Source organism: Crassostrea angulata, chromosome 10 (genome assembly GCF_025612915.1).
Source record: "Crassostrea angulata isolate pt1a10 chromosome 10, ASM2561291v2, whole genome shotgun sequence".
In the NCBI taxonomy this organism is placed as follows: domain Eukaryota; kingdom Metazoa; phylum Mollusca; class Bivalvia; order Ostreida; family Ostreidae; genus Magallana; species Magallana angulata.
In genome coordinates this window covers 34376245-34402106 of record NC_069120.1, presented here as the reverse complement: position 1 = coordinate 34402106, position 25862 = coordinate 34376245, and the positions used below count along the sequence as shown (strand labels likewise).

Genomic DNA, 25862 nt, shown 5'->3' with positions numbered 1-25862 from the left:
AAATGTTCGATTCAATGCTAGAAAACTTATTTACTTTGTCTAAATAACCCATTCATAAATCCCATTCAGAAAAATCCATTTGTTGGGTGAAAACTGTTATTACATAATAAAACTCTGGCGAATACCATAGTACATTCTGGTGCATATAATCTGTCGGTGAATCTTTTTCGTACATCGCTCAAAATAAAACCCCCTAGACTGTCGATACTTGGTATGGAGATGATAGCTTTATTTTTGTTTTTGTCACACTTCATTCGAAAAATCATTTAATGTTGAATCAAATTTCCAAAGAACCTACACCGTAAACCTATGCTTTTGGTCCATATCGGTTGTCGTAACAGTAATCCAACTCTGACTCCGAAACCCGAAAAAAAAATCTTGCTTGAAAGAATTTATAGTCTCATACAACATGAATTTCAAAAATACAAATTGAAAATGTTAAAAACAAAGTGGAAACAATAGCTTCTATAATTGTTTCTCAATTACACAAACGATATATTTGAAACGGCGCGTTTTTAATGTAATTGAATCCCTCTCCAGAAGAGAGAGGATTCCACATCAAATATTCCCGAAAGCGAGACCGTTGTTAAATGAATCAGCGAGCATTCTCTGATTTATCAGATTCTTTGAAACGTATTAGCTATTTCAGGGGGAAAATATTATCAGCGTTACGAAATAAAACAAAAAGTATAAGGATGGAGACTTAATAGCAATCATTTTTCATACTGGTTACGTGTTATCAACAGTTCCTCGCGTTGAAGAAATTGTAACGGTATTATCTTAAAGTTGCAACACAGTTTATTGTTTGGCAAGACATATATAAAACAGTATGGTGTGATGGCAATTTAAGCTGATCAGACGAGATTAGAGCGGGAAGGTATAACCACAAGGTTAGCTAGAAACGTACTGAACAGGAGGGGGGAGAAATGTATGTTTAAATATACATGACTTCAAGAGAGTATATGTGAACGGAGTTATATAAGTAAATTAGTGTGCGTTTGTTTATGGCTCTTCATGAATACTCCTCCGAATTGGATTTCTCCTTCCAACAGGACTAGTTTGGTCTTCACTAGATCTTCAACCTCTATCATGGCCTAAGGACACTGTTGCGATCTCCTTCTAGGTAAGTGCCTTGCTATTTACTTTCACATTCTTCTTATCATTATTTCGTATGTGCTTATTATCATAAATATCCGGGGAGGGGGGGGGGGGGTAAGGTAAGGGTTATATTTGCTTTATTAATTTCACTTAACTATCAATTAATCGTCCGCTCATCTCAACGGTTTAGTGAAAGGTAATATTATAAAAGAAATCCAAAGAAATTAATATTTTTTTTTTCCTTTTGGATTTTGAGTCGGCACATTGCTATCATTTGAGATCTGCGTATTTTCAAATTAATTACATATGACAGCAAACTGTTCAGTAATAATTAGTCTAAATTGCGATGAGTTATACGCCCCTAAGTGTAATGCAAAGGGGAAAAAAATATGGAAAATAAAAGAAAATTGGCCGTAAAAAATTAAATTCGGTGTATTTTGCATTGGTAATTTCTGCATGCACAATGTGATATTAAAATGAACGACTATCAGAAGAGCAATTAAACTATTTATGATCTAATAAAATTAACAATGTGATGTTAACGGTTAACATGGCTGAAAAGTGTGGCCATTTTTAGACTTAAAAAAAACCAAACCTCTATAAGGAGAGCTTTGTAAAAATATATAGGAAACATTTAAATTTAAGACTATTTTTTTTCTATATTATAGTTTGTGGCTAAATATCATGTCTAAAATTCTAATGGTAATTCTGATGGTTAATTTGTTATCCATGCCTATCCAATGTCCTCAAAGAAAAAAATGCCAAAAAAACAAAGAAAAACAAATGGAAGATGGCTGTATTCCACCAATACCATTTCAAAGTGTACGAACTACCTGTACATGTAATTGTGTATGCCGGATACAAATATAGGGCTATTCATGATTAACATTTTTGATTTGCGTCGATATCTAGTTTTTCCATCACCAAAAATGTACATGTACATGGAGCTACATGTGTAAACGGTCATCGTTGATATTTCATAGTAACACCGCTCTTTACATACCCCTTCGAATTCATTCAATCATGAGATTAGTGGTTAACAAATTGTTGCATTAAAAACCTACATGTGCTCGTATTATGACGTCTCAAGAAATTATGTTAGACATTGCTGAGAAATTCGGATTTGATTCTTTTAATATGGTGTGTGAGTGTGTCTAGGGGATTGGGGGTGGGGTGGAGTGGGGCGGGGGTTGTTACTCAAAATGGTGCAATGGTGCAACCGAGCATATATTCGGTTTTCATAGTGAACTGCATAACTTTTGAGGTCTTGCATAAAAGTCGCACAATATGATTCGATCCGGCAAGGTTAAGGTTTAAGTTTAAGGTTAAGGTTAAGTTAAGCGGCTTGTTCTTTTAGAACACTAGGATGGTAGTTAACCACCGATATTAATTTCTAGCTACACCTCCATCATTATTCTCTGCACTTTCACCATGTGTTAGATCATGTAAATCATATTATTCATGCTCTAGGTTTGTGTTTTATTATTAAATTTTACATAATACTTTTTTTTTTCTGTTGACGATTTTGTTAAAACCATTAATGCATACATGTGAACTAGAGAGTATCGAACTACCGCGATTTTGACCAGAGACAGTAAATGCTTTCACAATCCCTAGTTACATGATACTTTGAAGGCATTTCGATCTGTGACCCGGGAGAGCCAGATTGGGAAAAAAACAGCGCAGGGAGGCTAAATTAGTACAGCCACACTGATGATGAAACATCAATGGTCTTCTCACTTACCGCATAAATTCTTTATAAAGTAGCTTGGTATCACTAATGCCCGACTTACTAGGTTCTGGACACTAGCAGCAGCGGGTGGTATGGCAACAACCCTGTCTTTGGTCCATTCGATTTTACTCGTTTCCAAGGTAAACAAATATATTCCTATTGATATCGATTCGGAATTCCTTTTTTTAATTTAATTGTTTGATTTTTTTTTAAACTAAACTAACTTCGGTTGCTCGCATGCATATTGCTAATACAGTTGATTTGAAGTACTGTGTTAGGTTAATTTTAGCTTTGTAACTTGTTAAACATTTTTATTTTTCAAAGATTATATTTATGAAAACTAAAGGAAAAAAATAAAACTTCCTGAATATTTCTGTGAAATATTCATTTTACATTTATCGTCTTCAAAAAATCTTTTGATTGACATTTTTTTAATAGTAAAATTAGTTATTTTAATATTTATAAGAATTATAATACAGTCATAAGTAAGTATCAATATTCAATAACGGAGGGTAAAGAAACAATGCAATTAAACGAAGTTATATTTAAGCACCTTATATTGAAGCAACACTTTGGGTTATTCATCTAAATAATAACGGAGATTCGTTTCTTGAAATAAAATAGCAGATATCTCTGGTGCAGTTAATGACATCACCACAGGAAATCAGGAAATGATGACGTCAACTCTAATATCAGTGGCTCAATTTTATGCTCTCGATTTAGAAAGAGGAATTAAGAAAAGAAATTTATCGAAGTGATTTTAAAGTCTTAACCTTTTGATTACAATAAAAATGTAGCCCAATGTGTTGGGGGTTCAGTGTTAAAATTATTTTTGAACTTGAAAACACATGAAAATAATTTGGGAGTATAATTTGACAAAATGTTGTAAAAATCTGAATTGTTCCCTCAATTATGAGTGAATATTAGTTCTGTAAGAAAAAAAAATCAAAATTTGATACAAATTCAATATGAATGAACCATCAAAACAAAGGTAAAATAGAGATATTCAGGTCAAGCTGCCAAGTTATCTTTAAGAGTGCAAATAAATTTACAATTAAAGATTTATGTTTTGATTTGGTAAGGAAAACATTTGAAACTGACAGACAGACAAGATCTCTAATTTCAACAGGCCTTTTATACAGCCATAAATTCACATGGTAATTATTTTTTTCACAGTAGGAGAAATGCATTTTTCGATGTTGGACGTTATTTTCGTCCTAACTGCCTCTGTTAAATATTGTTTAACAAAACTGTTTAATATGGGTAATAGCCAGAACATCTGTATATTGTTTTGTATTAATTCACTCTCAGTTTACTACCACATCTGTTGAAAATCGGAAGCAAAATGCTATTTCAACCAACCGAGTGAATAATTTTTTTCTCTTTTGAAAACAAACTCCCTAGTTCGGAAAACATTGAATTTCAGAGAGAGAGAGAGAGAGAGAGAGAGAGAGAGAGAGAGAGAGAGAGAGAGAGAGAGAGAGAGAGAGAGAGAGAGAGATCATATGATGACGTATATGTGCATTGTATATACTGCTGAATGTAAGTGCTTTGATCTGTGAGTAATTTACAGAATATACAGAAAATACAATGGAAATCCGACGTAAAGTTGCTTTTTGATAGTATGTGTTATCTCCGTACATTAAAAGAGCTAATTTGCGCGTTTGCCGTCTAATCCATCTTTGTAGTGGTTATAGGACGAAAAGGGAATTGAGCACTACATTTAATTAACATGTTTTTACAGCGAATGATGTGCAACACATCTCTCTCCGTTTTTTCTCTATCACTCTCTTTGACGATCTGAAATTCGGCTTTGGTCATTTGCATGTTTTTCCCGATGCGGTCGGTACTTAGCGGCGCCGTCATTGTATCAAAAAAAAGGAGGTTGATACAAAGTCGTCTGATTGCTAGTAAACAGTTAAATAACATTATATAGGTATATGAAGACGAATCGATGGTGTGTAAACAATTGATTTTTCAGTATCTTTATTGTATATCATGACTGACTTAAACTCTACCCTCATCGAAACTTAAGTGCCGTGCAGCAAACAGACCGTCTGTGGCCCTATCGATGCATCTTTGGCTTTTTATTTAGATAGCAAATATATTTTAAAACCTGTAAACGATGGGATGTGTGAATGGGGTCCTGATAGAGAGGGAACACTTCGATTTTTCCGTGAAGGATTGTATTGTTCTTTAACATGGACGCGGTATAGGAAGACTGGTAAGTGTGATTTTTTGCTTTTGTTTCTGACATTTATGTATTCCGACACGGGTTATCAAGAAGCAGAAATGCGCATCCAGTATGGACGAGTCTCTAATTCTCCCCTTTGAATATTTCATCAATAACTAATTGTAAAAAATGAAGAGCGAATGAAATTGAATTCGACGCCTGCAACTTGAGAACCCTTACCAAAAAAAAAAAAAAAAAAAGAATTAAGAAAAGAAAAGAAAGTAAACAAAAAAAGATCTTACAGGATTTCCGAGAAATCCTTTTTACGGGTCAGGTTTGATCTTCGACTTTGGTGGGAGGTTTGCATGCACTTTTATGTACTTGCTGGGATTACACAAATTAACGATGCTTCGACACGGTCCTTTAATGGTCTGCTTTTGTATAACACTGTTACCCCCCACTTACAGGAGGTCTCTTCATCTCTTGCGAGGAGCAGTTCAAACAGAATATGCCAGTGTTAATGAAGCTTGATTATATCAGTGTTAAAATGATAAAATTAGATAACAATCGATCAATTTCCCCCATGACCAACTTATGGTTCTTGTCATTGCTGGCGAAAACAGAAAAAAAGAAATTCTAGGTTGAACGTTTTGGTAAAATTCTGACTAAGCAAAAATTTTACAACGACTGAAACTTAATTAAAGCTGATGAAAAGGGACAAAATATCTGACAGAATTTAGAGTGAGATAATTTTGGACACTCTTCGATATTTGGCAAACAGTTCTGTAAAGACGTGAGAGGAATTGTTTAAACGGCGAGAAATCGACAAAACAGCGATCGAAACGTTATAAAAAAAAAACTCTCCTGAATTCACTAAAGACCAAACACTTACATTCTCCAATAAGGCAAATGATATACACATGGTAAAACAGTTCTCAATAGCCGTTTGGAAACTCCCTAGGACCAATTTAAACGAAGGAAATCGTTTTGCGTTCGTAAACTGCGAAAAAAGGGAATCGAAACTTTGAAGCTGTCTGTAAAGAAAATGGGAATTGGACGTAATGACCAGATTTTTATCCTTAATTTGTTAATGAGACGGCGAGTGAACATCATCTTCTAAAATAGTGCGAGACGGGAGATATGCAAGCTTTCGTTAGAGTGAAAAGTGGTTAGATTCTTCCAAGACACGAGTTAAATATATTCAGAATATTCTTCTCGGGCTTAATGTCGACGAAAATCGAACCATTGAATAAGATTTTTTTTAAACCTGTACTGAGTGTACGTGAAGTAAATTAGATGAATGTTAATTATGCACAGACACGGGCAGTAACTCTGCATTCCTCTGTAATTGGTTTAGCCTATTTCTATAGACAATAGCTGTCGTTTCAATTGATTAAGTCATGCAGTTGAATACAGTTGAACAGTTTGTTTTTTGTACCTAGAGTTATTCATATTTAGCAAAAACTTTTTTACCTTCAACTACAATACAGTTATGTAATGTATTAGTTTCGTTACAAACGTTAAAAAGCATTATAGTTTTTATTTTCTCACTAATAAATTGGTTGAGTAAAAGAGGAAGTACATGTAAGATTAATGGATGGACAAATTCTCCCATTGGTTTACAGTAGGAATGATCATGTGATTTAGACACAATTTTTAGAGAACTCCATGCCACAGAATATGAGACCCTTGCAATTCAGTCGAGGATCATTGTCACAGATATTCATTGAATTATTTAATTTGGATTTCACATTTAGGTATTTTATTACCACTTGTGTCGTCACGGCATCGATTTTAAGTGATGTATGAACTGGGAAGATCACACTATGGTGATGTTTTGGATATCAAATTCATGATTGAAACAGCCCATCCGAGGGAGAGACCACGCGCCTGCTTTCTCCAGAAGAGGCTCAGAGGCACCATTTCTCTTATCGTGTGTTGATGGCCTCTCGCCATGATCTATACAGGTTCAGAGGAGTTCGAATATCTCCAAAGTCAAAAGTGGAATTGATATTTCCAAAAGTCATAAGGTGCAATATTTATATTTATCAATATCTGTAACAACTTTTTTTGGTGGGTTATTTATCAAAATTGGCCGGAAAAGAATGAGTATTACGGGAGAAAACAGACCGGCTGTGATTTCTATATGTCTTTCTAACTTCTTCGAAAACATTAGTCACATTGGTTAAAAAGAAACATTAGTCATATTGGCAAAAAATAAATTTCCTAATTTATCTGTTCAACACTGATATCGTATGATATTACTCAAACGTCCGCCACCGCCAATAGATTCCGGTTCTGTCCGAATAACGATTTCCAGGTCGTCTCGAATTCCACCAACAAAGACCTTCCTGATCCTTATTGACTCCATGGAAAATGAATCTTCTTCTTTATTTTCCTTTATTCAATATCTTCATCTAGTCACTTCTAGAAAAAATTACAAGTTCTCCTGAATGAGTCGACCGGATGTTACGTGTAATGCAGCCGTTATTCAAATATTAAACTGATATTCTAGGAGTGTCTTCCTTTTCAATAGTGTGCACGGGTATTGTTATATTTAACCATATGAATGTCTTCCAATATAGCACTGGTTCTTAAGTTAAAGCTTATATTTTGAACTTATCGTATTATACATGTGCTATAAATCAAGTTTAATTAAAATTCTGTATACATGGACATGTATACATGGTAATTTCTGCCCCGTTTTAATTTCGTTCTATTCGTTAACACTTCCATCAAGCGAAACTAAACTGGTTCAATTAAATGAATACAAAGATTAAATTTAGGATTTAAAAAAAAGGGCAATAGGTGATTTATGCTTTTATTTCAGGTTATACATGACATCACATATGTACGTCTTCAACGCCCACATGTGTGCATATAACACTGTTTAACCATTTTAAATTTTAAAGAAAAAAATCCATACGAAGAGTTCAAGTAGCATTTATCCGAGTTTATTTAGATTACCTTACTTGTACTTAGTAACTTCAAACGAAAAACAATTTGAAATGTTTGAAATATACAATTTTGAACCATTAACATTCGCCTCTTTTTTCCCTATTCAATAAGGGACGATTGATTTTAAGAATATGAAGTGTTATTTGATTATTTTGGGGGGTTGTCCTCATATTCTTCTCACTTCAAAAATCGATCACATTTACTTTAGGACTGTTTGTATAGTTTTACAATACAAGGGACAAAAATTATAAAAGGCTTTTATGATTTATCCATTTTTACAGGCTCTTGAAATCCTCACCAGTTTTCGGTTCGTAGCAATAGAAATTCAAAAGGTTATCTTTGTCAAGAACTATTTGAAACTTATTGAATCTAAGTTGGGATTAAATCGAGAGTGTGTTGCTTGATCAGAACGAAATCTTTTCATTCGTCGCTAAAATCTATTTGGTAAAGCTACTAGAGTACTGTTTGCATTGATGAAATAAGGCTTTCACACTTAATCGTTAACGTACAGAAGAGGGTGTTAACAGCTTATTTTAAAAATACCTGCAACGCTTACAAAGCATAGAATTAATTCACCCACCTTTTGAATGTGTATTTATGTGATAGGTGAACGTCAAAATGTTTTCAATATGCTGGTTTTGTTTGTTTGTTTGATTTAGATAGAAAAGAACTAAATATTTGTCAAGATTGCTCTTTAATTGCCGTGTAAAGAATAATTATATACAAAGTGCAGTACACTATGCATCAGAGGAAATTCACACGCCCATAGTTATTGTCCTTTCAATATTTAAAAAAAACCCGAAGAATTGAAAAATATTTATTTAATGAAAATATGCAAAGAAATAAAAGTATTGTTCAATAAACAAACGTTGAACTGAGCAATTTATGATGAGAAAAATTGATATACAGAAGTATATTTATTTGTTACCAAGGGATCAGATGATAAAAGTTTAATTTCAAGACGTAGATGGCACCTTGATCAGGCGGGCGCCACAATGTTAAAAAAAAAAGAAAATCAGTCTTCACTTGAATTATGCACTCTCTTTTCATCAGCCCTGTGCTGATGTTTTACGATCGTATTATCAAGTCGTGCACAGACCTTCAGAATTCAGTCGGAAATTGTTACCGAGTCCTCGGGGAGAATTCTGCCAAAACATAACATTGTGTTTCCTAGCCAATCATGAATTCAGCAAAACCGTCGGCTTTGAGCATTGTTTTACTAGCACCGTATAATAACCATGCAATGAAAGAACGGTGGTTATGATTTTGGAAGGCGATTACGGGGCGAAAAATAATTATACAGGTTGAGGTATTGCTAACTCACTCAACCGTCGATGTGCGAAACTATAAATAACTGTTTCAAGAAAATTCAAGAAATGAAAGCTTCATTAGGTTTCTTTATCTACGAGTTTATATATATATATACGTTCTTCTAAAGTGATTTACGTACATAAAATGGACGTCCATGCTCTTATTTCGCCGTCCCTCTTTCTGGCTAATTTTCTATGGGATGTCGTCATTGGGGAGAAAAGAATATATTATTAGCTAATTATACTAAGGACTCATTAGTTTAGTTCCCCCTTTTCTCATCTAAATCAGATTATTGTTGATGTTTCTAGACTAGACTTCAATTTTACGGTGGGACAAAAATATACAGCACAGGTTTTGATCATCACGGACCTGGGACAATAAAAAAAAATTGACTGCAACTTTATAAATTGTTAAATCACAGGGCATTGTTGCATAAGATGTTTTTGGATGACTTTTTTCTACCACATACAGCCAAGATTTCTAAAGCATTTGTCATATCTTATTCTGTTTTATTTGAGTACATTGCAACTGAATGGTATTTAATTAAATGTACCCAAAGATGTATGTAAAAATTGATGAAAAGGCATTCTCTAGCGTCTCGCCGAGAATCACAATGTCATTTGCTCTGTCCACTTTTGGGAACCTTAGTTTTGTTTGCTTTTGATAACCGGAATAATGGTGCCATTTAGATCATGCAAGCATTGGTATTAAAGCGGTAAGTTATGACAATCAATGGCATCTAAATAAAACAGAATCGAATAGAAGGATGGCAGGCCTAACTACCTCAAAGCGCAAAGCCTGAGCCACGCATCAATTGAATTTATAGCTCGTCTAGCATCTAGATAGATACTTGATCTCTTTTGAAAAAATAATGTGTAAATACGTTGCGCTTTTTGGCTTTTTGCAGAAATTTGACGAAAGTGAAACCCTTCGCAGAGAATGGATGTAAAATGGACACTTAAAATTTTGCAAACCTTTCTGTGCTGGAATTTTTTTATGACCGTCTTCAAATGTAGAGGTGAGTAGTTGGTATTTTTAGTTTTGTATTTTTCTCAGAATGTTAAAGTTGCTTTACACCATTTCAAAAAGTTCATATACATTCTTATTAATTTTATTAATGATTTTAATCTTTCGAACATGCATTCTATATATATCGTTGATCATTATCAACTCTTGACAAATATTCCTCATTAATTGTGAAAAATATTTAGTTTTTCTAATGAGTATTACGAATAAGAAACGAAAAATATTTCAAATACGTGTATATTATCCTTTAAATTGATTAGTCTTCGTTTTGGTTAATTTCGGAGGCTCCGAGGATTTCGACTCACGAAGAGGCATAAACGCATTATAATTTCGCATCACACAATCATTTGTTTTGCAAAATCCCGGAATTTTTTTTTTCTTTCCGCCGACCAGACACCGGTCCATTCACAGAGATCTTTCTTCCGTGATTATCTCTTTTGGCTAATGCGGATTTTGCAAACGTGATAGCGTGGAAATAATTTCGCATGGCAGTCTTGTATAAAAAGCATCGATGTGTTCTCAAAGTGGCGAACGTTTCTGGACCCCACAGAGTGAAAATCTGATGCTTTCCTCATTTATCCTCCTGACACGATGAAATGACAATGTGAAACGTATTGCTGTATCAACAATAAGGAATTATGGGGGGGGGGGGGGGTTGCATCGACTGTTCCCAAATTTCCAATTTTAAAATTGTAAATTAACTCTCAATACGTAATTAATTTGAAATCAATTCCCTTATTGATTTTGATTTAAAGATGAAATCGCAAAGTTTGATATACAGTGTATTTAAGAAGTTTCGTGATATTTGAGACAGTTTTTACTTCGATAAAACTGTGGCATTTGGTAAAATGTTCATGACAAGAGGTATTTGAATCACAATTTACACTAATAAAAAGAAAGGAATTTTTAAATCCAAATATTTTGTCAATCATTGTACAAGTGGGATACTGCATTCTAGAAAATTATATATGACTCTAATATAATCTTAAAAATAAATGCTGAACTGTTTTCTGAATCTTTTTATGGAAATGACATTTGAAATGAAAGTTTTGTCTAGACCTTCTCGATGGAACCCGCAAAATTTAAGCTCTTTATACATGCAAAGTGTTTGCAAAATGAATAGTTTTTTTTCTAAGACCTAACCAACCCCGCGGGAGTTCTTCTGTGCCACTCTGTACTGTCTTCATCAATAGTTCTTCTGGAGATAGTATATGGCAAACTTCGGTTGAAATCAGCGATTAGAGAGGACAACATCCTTTTATCTTTAAATTGAAGAATGTTTCACAAATATTTTGAATAAAATACATTTCACGTGCATTCAACTGACGTTCTTGGTCAAAACTGCTGTAGACAGGGAAATGTTGGCAGCGGACAAATTTAAAATGGGCAAATTCAAATGTCTCTAATTATTTCTATTTTAACACAATGCGTCTGGGCAAATTCAAGACAAGAGTGAAACCGTTTGCAAGCGTAGAAGGGCAAAAATAAGATGTGACGAAAGTAACCCTGCATGTATGCAGTATTTTGTGAAATGTTAAAAACTGAATAAGGCTTGTTGATTTTTCTGAATGGAGACTCAGTGCGACTTGTTGTCCTAAACACGATCTACATTCCTTGGAAACCTAATTAAAAGTTTTACTTGATTTCACTTTTTCCCCATCAAAACCACAAATCCTTCTTTAGAAGTGCAATTTGTTTTCCCTTAAATAACAAGTGAACCTCATGCGAAATTACGAAGGAATACCCTATACATGTATACTTAAAACATATTTCAGGTTCATTGACCGTATTATTGAACTGATTACCACCCATGAGATCAGCTGCAGTGTAAGGTTATTCTGTTCAGAACTGTGTAGAGAAAAAACCCAGTTTCTTTAACATTTTGCCTTGCAAGGCATTGCCGAAGTTGTGTGCAAATCAAATAGTGTTAATATTTCTTTTGGAGAATTGTCATCCTTGAAGCACTATTGTATATTGTAAAAATGAATTTTCATTGAAATTATGAATTATGAACAGAAAACCGACTTCGAATACCTGAAATGTATTTACTATAAACACTGTCATAACCTCGTTTGATGAAGACCCAGAGCTATCAAATCAATACCTAACGTAACAGTTAAAAGATACAAAAGCATTATTTTTTTTGTAAACAATAATTGTAATAAAAACTGATATATGTAATTTATAGCTTCTTGTAATTTTACCCCAAAAGATAAGCAGCAAAAGCAAAGTAATGACCCTTTGTAAATGCAATGGCTCCACATATAACTTCTCCAAAGCAAAGTGGTAACTCTTAAACGTTAATAGAGAGCTTAGCTCTCTGGAAAACGAACATCATTCGCGGAAATTAACGAGCAATATTACTGGAAGAAAGTGACGAGCATTTAATTACGTGACTTCAAACTGTCAGGTCTATTTTGAAACGTCAGGTTGTGCAATTCAACACAAATGGTTTTTCTTTGATGGTCTTTAATATCGATGCCTGCCTCCGCAGGAGCGTCCGTAAGACATTGTATCGAGACTCACTTATTGAGGCGATTTTGGTTGGTCTTTACCAATTACAGTCAAACTTATTAAAGAACTCGCAGAGATCAATGGCGAGATTGCATGAATGTATTCAATCAAAGGCCGGGTTTCAGCAAGTCTGCTAGATAAATTATTACTGACTTTAGTCGGGGGCCCCACTGTTGCAAAAGCCTGTATGATCAGTGATCGCCCAAGAACTTTTTCAGTTTTTGAGGTGTGACGCAGGTTCTTTTATTTTGGTTTTTTATGCCTCCAACAGACCTTTGTTTAATTAAATAGCACCATCCAGTATCACGTTTTTTATTTTCATTGGCAAAGTGAAAAGAAATCAATCAGAAAAATTTGTTTTTGAGATAAACAGCTTAATATTTATTTATTTTTCCCTAAATTGAACTTTTAATTCTGTAAATAAGTAGCTACTATAAAGAAATTGCATGTTAAGTTCATGCCCACCCCTGTTTTTTGCGAAATGCCATCAAGAACTGTTTTCAATAGTAGTAACACAAGCAGTTTATCAATTGTTCAAATTATAAAGTATTTAGAATACATAAATCCCGTAGAGAGTTAAAAAAATAAAAAAGCAAGTTTGCAAACTTGCAAAATCGAAACTAATAAGCGAATTTCTTAGGAAAGATCAAGACATGCTTTTCTTCGTAGGAAACACAACAGAAAGTTGGAAACTTAGGTGGGAAATAAGACGAGCCTAATAATTTGTGATATCTAAAATCCCTAGGAAAAAATAACAAAACACTGAAGTTAAAGGAAAAATTATTTTCGGAATTTATCAATAAACTTTATAATTACCTGGCTTTGACTTCTGACCTTAGCCTTTTAGAACATCAAAGATGAAGTTCAAAGAGATACATGTATAACATTTGTTAGATTACAATCCATCAGGGCGTCAAAACAGACAGACAAACAAACAGAACAAAAAAATGTTCTAATTTCCATTCTCGGGGACATGAAAATAATAATGTAAAATAGTATTATCGAAAAAACAAGAGTTTGATGAATAATTTTGTGTATATTATGGGCGTTTGTTGATAAAGTAAATATTTCTTACAGTGTATTAACATGCTCCAATGTGATTAATTGGCCATTTTTTATTGTACATGATCAACCACTTCGTAAGTCAATACACATAAGGTTTATATACAATGTATCACAGTAGATTTAGAAATAAGTTAATTTTTTCATATTCTATATAAAGATGTGTTAAAAATACTTGTCCCTTTATTAATGAATGAATCACTAAGGATTCTAAACATAAAATCCAAAATAAAAACACCCGTCTTATCTGAAGTCTTATCTGAAGTTAAATAAGTTCATGTGCAATGTAGATATCGTTTGTAATTATAAGACGCATTTTTAACCTAATTAAGTGTACAAAAGTGACTTTACATATCAAATCATTTGTATTAAGTGGTAGGAATATCATACAATCCAGTTTTTATTGCATTTTACGGCAGATTTACTGGATCTTAAGGGCCCACTCTTTGTTAAGCTCATGCAGTTTCATCATGTAAGTGTTTTGCGTTAAGAAGCTCGGCTGAAGAGAGAGGGAGAAAAAAAAAAGATAAAAGCGCTCTTGTAAACCATTTATTCCAATATCTCATGTCAGACGTCATATCGACCCCATACAAACAAGAGTGCGTGAGTCAATATAATTGGGTTTTATTTAATTTTAGAACCAAAACTATGTGTTTTAAACGAAAAAAAAATGAATAAATATCAAAACTGCTATTACGGTCGCAAAAAAAAAAAAAACCAATAGAAAGGAAGCCAAAATATAAAAAAGGGACATCATTATTTTGAATTTCGGTTTGTTTTAATTTTAAGATTAATGGAACAGTTTTCTGGTTTTAAAACGCAAAGGGTAATCTTTAACATTTGATTGCATGAGCTTTGGGAGAAAGAAAATTCATTGATGATATCAAATGCTTTTGTTCTTTACATATATCGAAGGAAACCTGACCGATTCTATATTCCAAACAATTCTGTAGTCTCTAGGTTAGAAAGTAGAAAAGGATCTAAAGACCCCTGTCGAATTAATACAAACAAAAACCTAATAAATTGGTTTTCATCATAGAAACATTCATTTGCACAAAATTGAATGATACTATGCAATAAAAATGTGGAACATGCATTTCAAAGATAATGTAATATAATCATACATAAACAAACCCAGATGGTTTCCTTTCTAAAGTCAGATAACCAGGAAAATGTGCAGTAAACATGCTATCATTACTCGAATTAATGGTATCACACGTTTTTGTTTTTCCTAGCACACCCAAACTCGATTTCATATTTTTGTTGTATGTTATCATATGTGCATTTGCCAGACGATTCAAGAATTGATTTCTTGTACCAAATATGGCCACTCAATCAAGTTAAAATGCCGCGTTTTGCTTTTGCTTGTAGCTCAATATGGTGATGTCCATGCATGTACCAAAGTTAATGAATAAAAAAAATCTTTTGAAGATTAAATAAAATCACATGAACGCAAATCGAACGTGTAAACAAATACCGCATGTTGAACCAGTGGGAGAAACTGTCAATATTGACTTTAACCAATGGGTTTGACCAGCGTTGCTACATTTTGGTCATTCAGTTCGATAGAACACTGGTTGTGTCTTCAACATGCTATAATTGAATAGATTTTCTGCTTTATTGGGTTACGAGAACGATCTTTAGTCACATACTTTTCAGAATAGAATGATATGAGAGAGAGAGAGAGAGAGAGAGAGAGAGAGAGAGAGAGAGAGAGAGAGAGAGAGAGAGAGAGAGGATTTTCGCTGTTTACTTTTATTGAATTCTAACTCTCTTTTTATTATAGATATTCATGTTCTACTCTTGGATCTTAATGCAATAACTCTAGTTAATACATATACAATAAAAAGATTGGATGAGTCTACTGATTTTGCATAGTATCTGTACACCTACGGGAGTGTTCCTATGTGTAAATAGCATATACATGTATCTGCTTTGCAAATATTGATTTGTTTAAAAACGGCTGTTCTAAACTTTTGCCGAATTATAGATGTATATTTGTACAATAAAGAGATTTTCAAAACTTTACGTACAATTAAACAAGTCAAGCATGAACAATAATTAGACAAATCATTTCTTTTCCTTTTTCGGTAACTTTTCTATAATTAACCTCCCACAACCTTACCTTTTACACACCATCAGGATTTTTTTTTATTTCGAGAACGGCGACTCGTTTAGGTGTGAAGTGCAAGACAATAAAAAAAGATACAAATTGGATTTTAATAATGAGGCAAGATAATTACTCCGGCGATAAAAATCGGACCCTCGAGTTTCTTCCATAAAATGTGCAGACGAGAGTATTCAAGTATATTTTAATGGCTGTGGATACGCTTTTTAAATGGAGGGACGGAAATAGACGTGAGGTTGAGAAAAAAAACTCCACTATTGCTCACTTTACATTTCCTGTGAAAATTGCTTTTACGTTATACCATATGCATAATTGATTAGAAAATTTTGTTCTCGTGGAAATTGAGATTAATAACAGTGTTTGCGAAGTTTCCTGACTTTGTGTCAATTTTATGTATGTCTGTATAATTTCTTGTGCACTAGCTGTGTTTGATTTTGTTTGATTATGGACATACCGATCAGAAAAAAAATTGATAACATCGTTCTCTAAAGTATATAAGGCATGACGCAGGGCGACGAGCTTCTTGCAACGGAATTCGGAGCGCATTAGTGAAAGGGAGTTCGCTTCCTGACAGTACTTTAGTGAGACTTCTTGTGGCAAATTTCAGGGTAATATTATTTGGAGAAAATTTTATTATCAGATGAATCCTTTTTTTCTCTGTAAATTTGCATCAAGCCGCACTGAACAATTTTTTTTTGATTGAACTAACAATTGGCTAAGACATATCCGATTTTGATCTTGTTAAAAATACATAATGCTAGTGGAGGCAGCAAACATAAATACCACACGTTTGCGATCCATCAAAATTCACATCGAATCGTGAACGAGAGACTCTTTGCCATAGAGACTGCCAATGCCCCCATCAAGTATTGGAAATTTGGTGCGAATGATGTATAGACTCGCGGAGATACCACGGTCTGTCCCGACCAACTTTAACCATGATTAGAAGCTAGTAGCACCACATTCTACCAATCATCCATGATCGTGAAAATATACATCAGTTCCAATTTTCAGTGATGTTTGGGATATTTCGCACAATCTCACATAATCTGTTACACTATCATGTGCCAGACAACGATAATATTAAGGTAGGCAGCATCTGCCCAACAACAAAAAATACCTATCCCTCAAAATCAATCAGCTGTATCATTATTTTGATTCAGTCACCAAAAAACAGAAAAGAAAAAAAATCATCCGATAAAATTCCTTAATTTTTTTTCCAAAGACAAATCTCTCCAGACGATGTTTTTTTCTTTTGCAATTTGCTAATGTAGCGCACTCTACAACACTTGATAAAAGGGTACCAAATCACATCCTTAGAAACATCAAGTAAATTGAATTAACCGAGCTTTTTACATCGATTCTGTGACAAAAGAGAAATAATCATGCTGACGGATGTGTGGGGTTTTTTTCATACATTTTCGTTCCACCTTTTTTGTTCCGTAATTTTAACTTGCCGGGTTATCGTTCTTTTATAATAATTTCTCTCATTTCTTTATGCAACAAAAAATCTTATTAAAAAAGTCAACCATCTTAAATCAATTCAAACATGGAAGTCGTATAGAACGAAACTAGTCCAACAACATATGCAAACTACTGGAAATCAATCAAGAGGGGACTGAGACATGGCCCCTACAATTACTCCTACCCTTTAAAATCAACTTTCACTTTGGAATTGCGTTAACATTGACCTCTTAACTCTCTTCCAATTGCGCCTTAAAAGATAAATTTTCTGACTTTATTTTGCTAGTATTTTTTTTTCCAGACCATTTTCTTTCAATTAATAGTTTTTACTTACCAGTTTAGGAAGAGAAAAAAGTCCAAACTTTAAAAAAAATGAAATATATATTGTACATTAAAAATCTGATTCATAAAAGTACATTTTGAAATTCGCTCGATTGAATTCGACACATGTGAACTAAATTAATGAAAAAAAGAGCAATTTTCGACTCATCAACTAAGAACATCTTGAATTAAAAAGAAAATTAAAGGTCGATCGACTAAGTGGGAATATTCTTGCCATAGAATATTTCATGAATGTTTTTGCAATAAACACAATCAAATTCTGTAACAGCGAATACGATTTAGAAATATTTTAACAAGACCTTGGACTTTCATTAGGATGTAACGATCTATTTCTTGCGTCAAAACAAGTTAAAATGACACGGGTTTCAAGCGAAATATACACCGATTGCGTAGTCTTCGCTCAAAATCCAGACAAATCTTGTTGATTTCAAAGAGCCATGGCTGAGTGGCCTACAATGAAATAGACAGGCCTACGTCACATCACCGTTTGACTCAACTACCCAAAGTCCAAGGTCTTGTTAAAATGGTTCTATAACAGCATCACGCTTATAAATGAATTCGTTTTCATTCCCCACGACTTTAAACCGCTTGTCGTTGCGCTTTGTTATGCCCGTGTATAACTTTCTCTTACACGAACAGTGCTAGTTATCTAATTACCAGTATAGTTTACTAAAAAAACGTCAATGAATTGAGTTAATTTGACTTGCTCGTTTATTTCTTATTATCATTAACTCGAACACAATTTGTAATATACATGTATGCATTACATTTACTGATTTAGTAATGTACAATGTACTTGATTTAGGGGAAGCCGCAATCCGCCAAAAACGCCAAATAGAATACAAAGCCAAAATTAAAAGGGTTACCGTATACTTCCAGTCGTCCATGCCATGTCCCTAATTTACATTGCCAGCCCCATTCAGCATGCAGTTGGTTAAGCGTATTCAAGTATATTATGCCTTGTATCTAAGTTCGAACTAGCCAAAATGACATTGGAAGTTAAATATGATATCGATGTTTAGGTTCCTAATATCTAAGTAGATACAGGCAATGCAATGGTCCTTTACTTTTGAACAATCGGGAAGGAAAAACAGAAAAATTATATAATTAATCAGTGTTTTCAGGGTTTTATAACTTTCTTTTTTACTTTTGTAATTTTAGTAGTAAAATATTATTTAAATAGTCTCTCGGCTGCGAGAATAGAAACGATATTATAATTTTCTCAGATACAAATCGCATTAAATATAATATGTATACATGTATATTTTTTTTAATCTTAGGAACTGGGTATTCAAGCAGCAGCACCGAGTTTTCCTACGAGGATCGGGTGATAAAGCACCTGCTCCGGAAGTATGAGGAAAGGGGGAAATTCGGACGGCCAGTACAGAACTACTCTGACATCATTAACGTGACCTTCGGCCTACAGTTAGTCCAGATTATGAATTTGGATGAGAGGAAGCAAATTCTTACTCTTAACGTTTGGACGAATTATGTAAGTATTCATAAAAAAAAATTGAAATAAACATACTCTCTTCTTAAACACACCAAAACTTTAAAACTTTATCTTTTTACAACGATTGAGATACGAGTTGTACATATGTATATGTATTAGTAAAAAAAATATTAAGTTATAAGTTTGAAAAGTACATGCATTTTACATGATTTCAGTAAAAGTAAATATGTAGACAAATTATCTTGATATCATTTCACAACATGAAAATGGGAAATTTCTATCTATTTTTAGATGAAAGAATTCATTTTAAAAATCATACTGAATTTAAAAAACAAGTACACGTAATTGAAATTTAAATTAAAGTTGTGAACAAGGAAGCTCTGTGACTTTATCGCACGGTTTCCTCAAATTCACGCTCGTAGACAGTGCTGTGTTAAACTTCACCAATCCATGCTTAGAGCTTTCGCTAATAGAATCTTTAATTAGTCTTTGGATATACTTTTTATCGGGGCAGCACTTTGCCTTGCTTTGTTATTACACCCCAAGTTCCTTAAATCTTCTGTCTTCCCAGCTCCTATTGACATGTCTTTTATCCTGATGCAACTTGGGTCTGACAAGTCTAATCTATTATATTTTTATGGGAAACGCTTAGTTTTCGAAGTGCTTTTTTTCTCTTCCCTTTTCATTTGTGTCGTTAAAGAGGGTTTTTTTGGTCGCAGTGTATAAACATATACGTAATACAAGTTATATGAGGACAATCGTTTTCCCACTGTATCTCGAGGGATCTTGTTAAGGAGTTCACGGAAAACCATGAATGTTTTCGAGCACGGCAAACACTTGGATCGGTGTTTTTGTTTGGTTTATAAAACTGTCTCAGTTAAAATAAATTAATCAACACAACACAATTTAATCGTCTTAAATCTGGATTTACTGTAGAAACAGACATTACATTTGATCAGCTGCTGTTTCTCAAGATTATAGTTAAACTCGCTTGATGTTAGGCTGATGACATTGACAATTCCTAGTTATTCAGCCGTGTTGTTTATTAAACTTAACAAACAGGATTAATTACAAACATAAACAAAAACTCAGATCCCTCGGAATATTCCCTTTGGCCAATGCTATATTGCATTTCATCTCCGGAGGCTGCGCCACGATATTTGCTAAACCAATTACGACAATTGTTGGGATAGCACATGACACTTTTACGCTTCGAATAGGTATCAACATAAACGCGATAATGCCGAAAAGATGAGACTTGTTTTATCTCAAAGTGATCTCAGAGAGAGAGAAAAAGTGAGAGTATGTTATGCCTCAGGGACAACAGTAAAAGCGATGGGGTTTCGGAGGCCTCCCTTCTAACTTGTGACATTAGTGGATCGATATTCTTGCTGCTAATCCAGCGGAGAAATTAAACAGTCCCACGCAGTGAGCTTGGGGTTCCTTCCATGTTATGTAACAAGACACAGTGTACTAGGCATAGGGAACAGTAAAATGGAAATTGAGTCAATGATTTTTATTCATTTATTTACATTTTTACAACGAATGAGTAAATTGATGTATATTGTTTCAAAAGATTTGAAAAGAACTTAAAATTGCTTGGTAAATAAAGTTACCGACTTAAGAATGAATGAACTTCAAAGTTTCGAGTTTTGGGCGATATTGATTTAGATATGTCGATCTACATGTTCATGTAGATAAATAAAGAAAGGAGAAACGATGAGTAAAAATAATTAATATATGATAGAAACAAAATGAGTTTAAATCATACAATTTACGTTTATTTAGTGTCACCATTTTGATTAGCGAATACTATGGCCCGTTTTGTTTAATTGTTGATTAAATTTCAAGTTCGCATTGAAGTCTAGATATACATGCTTTATTTTAATTATGCATGGAGTTTGTTCCACTTTCTTCGATAAAGATCTGGGATTTCGAGGAAGGGGAGTCTGTAGCGCTTCGTTATTTATAAGAGTAATCGACCAACCCTGGTATTTATCTCACCTCTTTCTCACCCCAACGGTACGCCGTCACTTTTCGATTACCTTCAATTTACATTTCTCTGAATGCTTCTTGTCATAAACGATAACTTATCCCCATCCAGTTGTTAATAAAGTGTCTATATGTCAGAAACACTTATTAACTCTGTACACAAGGCGGTATCTGATCCGCCAGCCTCGGTGAAACTTGAACTTTTTCCGAAGTTTCTTGGGACCGTGTGCTTGAAAGTTGACCCTAACGATGCCAGTCTTCTGTGTAATGAGTTCAATTCGGTGTTAAATCTTTTGTTTTCAGACCAGTGCCCCCTCCCCCCCCCTTGTTATATTACAAATGTACTTTGAGATGAAACTCTTGGTAAGGGTGTGTTGAAATATGTAATGCTTCAAGATAAGTTGCAGTGATGAAGAACGCACAGGTGATGTTATCTGCAACTGTTAAAAGGTGTAAATGTAGTGCGTCTGAATTTTGAATCAATGACGAAGATTGATGCTTTGCACAAATACTCATTTTAGTAAACTAAATGTATACCATGGAAAATACGTTTTTGGACAATTAAAGCATTACGCATTTAATAATTCAAAGGATTCCCCTTTTTTGTATCTTCATTATTTTCTTTCGGAAAGGGGGGGGGGTATTAAATACTTAAAAAGACGATTAGGACATGGCTCGGTAACTTTGCCTTCATCTGGTTTTGAACGTCAACAAGTTTAGTAATTCAAACAAAGTCAACATTATTTGTTACAAACGTGGTATTTACATTTATTGTTAAAGTAATCCATCTATCATATTCGATTGATTATTCATTCTATGATTTATTCATTTTTCTAGCAATGGAAAGATGTTCATCTAAGATGGAATGTCACAGAGTTTCACGGAGTGAAGAAAATCAACATTCCTGCAACAGAAATATGGACTCCAGATCTACGATTATACAATTTGTAAGTTCATCAGGCCATACTCAGCAGTTTTCTCTAACTTCTTCAGTATCATTATACTCTGGACTACTTTAGGGGATGGGGGAAATCTGAATCATCATGAAGGACTTGTAATTTAATGTAGATTTCTTTGTTCCTTATTTGGTATTTCGGTAGTCTAATATCATATTATAATATTCGATACTGAAGAAAGACCAAATACGTTATTACGTACCATAAACAGTGATTTTTCTTGGAAGGTTTGATTACTTTTCTTAACAACCGTTATATTTTATTTCAAGACCATATGTACAAAATGATTAATTCATGTATTAGACAGTGTGTATACATATTTGTACTGGTTGAGCTAAAAGTGCAACATGGATTAATGAATGGAGGCCGTAAAAAATTTTTAAATGGCTGTAAGACACTTAACACGTATGAATGATTCATTTTCTACTCTTACAAACAAGAGGTGAAAGTGTAGCTTGGCCTATTCCGAAGTTGATACTCTAATTCCACAGGGAATCATAAAACGCGCTCTGGCGGGAACGTTTTCAAAGCCATGCAATAAAAGAATTAGCTTTCATCAATAAAACTGCAAATGTTCTTATATGCATCTAATATCCCCGAGTGTTCGACTGGGCAGACTACAAGGCCGTGAAACAGCGCTGTTCAACCATTAGGGCAAAGACGTGATCACCCAAAATGACGCCAAGCTCAGACTTGGATGCTGCGATTAAACTTCGACAATAAAGTGATTTTCTGCAAATATTGCTCATTACTGTTCGTTTTAGATCAAATCGGAAGACACCCAGCTCCGTCTGAATTAGATAGTTGCAAGAAAAAGTCCAAAATAGGCCAAATGTTTATCAATAACATTGTTATTTTAAGCCATTCCCCTAAGATTTAAATACAATGATAATTATATTGGTCCAAAAATAAGCAGATTTTAGAAAACTTTTATAGACATTTCGCTAGTATATCCTGCACGACTTTTATTATATCTTCATTCATCATGAGTATTCAATCATCGTAAAGACTGGTTTTAAATCCAAGGTTTGTGAAGAAATGATTTTGTACCTGACTTCGAATGTTTATGCGTATTTTGTACATTTTGTTCGAATATCAAATTAACTTAAATGACGCACGTTACTGCATAAGAGATTGAATCGGGAACATACATGAGCGTAAGCAGGCGGTATCATGCTGTAAATAGCTTGTTTTAGCTCTCCATTCATTTCGTAAATAACGTCAATAGGACAAACCCAAATATAATGTATAAATAGTGCCTGTTTGGGAGGGTAATTGTTGAAATTGACACCCCGAGAAAACCATTGTCAACCGACGCGAAGCTTCGCGTCGGTTGACAATGGTTTTCTCGGGTTGTCAATTTCAACAGTTACCCTTCGCGTCGGTTGACAATGGTTTCTCGGGGTGTCAATTTCAACAGTTACCCTCCCAAACAGGCACTATTTATTTTATTATACTGAATGTCTTATTTTTAAAGAAAATATTACTGCTTTTATATAGAAATGAAGTGAATTATACGGCGAGCCGTAAACGCATAATTTACGCGCATGTAACAATTCGTTGTGTTACCAAGTGTGTTGCTAACGCTGAGGATAATAGAACGAATTACCAACTGCGTCTAACCAATCAGATTTCAGTATTTAACATGAAAGTATAATAAAACTAGATGCTGTCATTAGACAGTAATACCCGCACAAAGTGTTTGCCCCTAAATAACACTGTTTTGTACCAGTTTATGTAAAAATGAAGGCCACATGCAAGTTCCAGTAATATATTTAAAAATTAAAATTTTCGGAAAGGATGAGATCCCTTACCATATGAAAATACACATGAGCGGCACTTTATGTACAATTTGGGGTTAAACTGTTTGCATGTGAATTTTAAGTTAATCAATAATCTTAACATTTCATGTCATAGAAAGTACGATTGCCTATATGATTATTACAAACAAAATCAAAATTATGCCACCTCACCTCTGCGGTTGCCTGCTTTAGATTGGCTTCTGTGTGCCTACATGTACATTATGGTTCGCACAGATTTAGAGAAGGGGTGAAAGTGAAGGGTCCAGACCCCCCCCCCCCCCTCCCCCCGTGAAAATTCATTTATAACAATATATAATGTAGTATTACCAAAAATACACCTCGGATCCCAATGCCCTCAGAGACATGTACATTTATGTAAACGTTCTAACCCATTGCGCTTCACTGTTAGGTAACACTATTTTGGGGGAAAATATTATTCTTATACTTTATTGTTTATTTCAGTAGGGAGTATACATCATAATATACAGGTGTCCTTTACCACATCAAAGCTGAAATATGTGCTTTACATAGTTATTAACTTAATCAAATAATGCAAGGGGTTTTGAAGAATAGGTCATAAAATACATGCATGTTACAAATAACTGATAATTTTCTGAAGTTACGTACACAACACAGGTCAGCAGGTCGCATTATCGGGTACTAGTTTTACCCAGCTCTTTGGTTAAATGCGTTTCACGTGGTGTACATACCGGCATGTGTTTTCCATATGCAGAAAAGGATTAGTGAACATGCATTAACGTTTCTATTGTGATGATCAGCTAAAGGGGTTCATATTGTGCTCTAACTGGATTATCATTATCATGGTGACCAATTATATATAGGTAAGCATAATACATGTATAGTAGCACAATATTATGAGACACCGGTATGTACACAAGTATTACTTTCACTTTTTAAATAAGTGATCTCCCTTTGCCAGCATACTGCACATCATCTTTTATTATTTAAATAAGCTTATCGTTACCTATCTTATCGCATTTGTACAGTTTCATTGAGTTGACCTCATATTGACCCTGTGATAATTTTGTATTAAATTTGTGTATTAAATGTAAGTAAGTGTAGAGACCTATCATTTTTATATGAGATATAATAGGAAGTAGTCTTTCTTTCTTAATGTATTATATTTACATTCTACTGTGTTTTTCCATTACATTCCGTGATGTTTAAATGCCTCTAAATGCAACACCTATTCACTGCGTATGAATTTACGAGTAATCTACATAAGTAGTTCTCAAACAGTGATTTTAATGTTATCGGATAAAAAATGCATTTCATGAATGTTGTCAAAACACCATGTTTTATAATCGTTCAACAAAAAAGTTGACTTTATTGTTAAAAGCAACATTTCAAGAGTTATTTATCATGGATTATATTTTCATGCTCGTCGATCTCATCTCAACAGTCTATGTGAAAACCAGTTTAAACCGGTTTTACAAAACAGCTGTTCTTGCTGTTACTTATTCACTCCCTCCGTGATCTGCACTTTATATCGATTTATTTAAGTAAACAATTGATTTCTTCAGTAAGGGAATGTAATTATAAGCATTAAATGATTTATTTTTGACGTCGTCGTGTCAATAACTGCCGTCAGGTGAGCAGACAAATTATCATAACGCGCTATCGCGCGTTATTCAATTTGTCTGCTCACCTAACGGCAGTTATTGACACGACGACGTCAAAAATAAATCATTTAATGCTATAATAATGCATCAAAAATACAATGTAGGCCATGATCCTATGGGATTGTTTTGACCCCATGAAGCAGGAAAATGCAAAATATCTTCAAATGTAATTATATATGATGCATCAAATGGTGTAAAGTACATGACC

General features: G+C 33.9%; 1 protein-coding gene across 6 annotated transcripts in view; it reads left to right on the top strand.

Moving 5' to 3' along the window:
- The first annotated feature begins 648 nt into the window (after positions 1-648).
- LOC128167607 (neuronal acetylcholine receptor subunit alpha-10-like) overlaps positions 649-25862 on the top strand; it is a 31716-nt gene continuing 6502 nt past the window's right edge. The window contains exons 1-4 of one of the 6 annotated variants that reach the window (XM_052833414.1): positions 649-1123; positions 10180-10290; positions 19089-19300; positions 22091-22200. In XM_052833414.1, coding sequence (XP_052689374.1) covers positions 10212-10290; positions 19089-19300; positions 22091-22200 — 401 coding nt within the window. In that variant the 5' untranslated portion in view covers positions 649-1123; positions 10180-10211. Of the gene's footprint in view, positions 1124-2620; positions 2971-4790; positions 5055-6627; positions 7034-9782; positions 10291-19088; positions 19301-22090; positions 22201-25862 lie in introns of those variants that run through there. The other 5 variants (XM_052833409.1, XM_052833410.1, XM_052833411.1 and 2 more) reach the window with 5 other exon arrangements.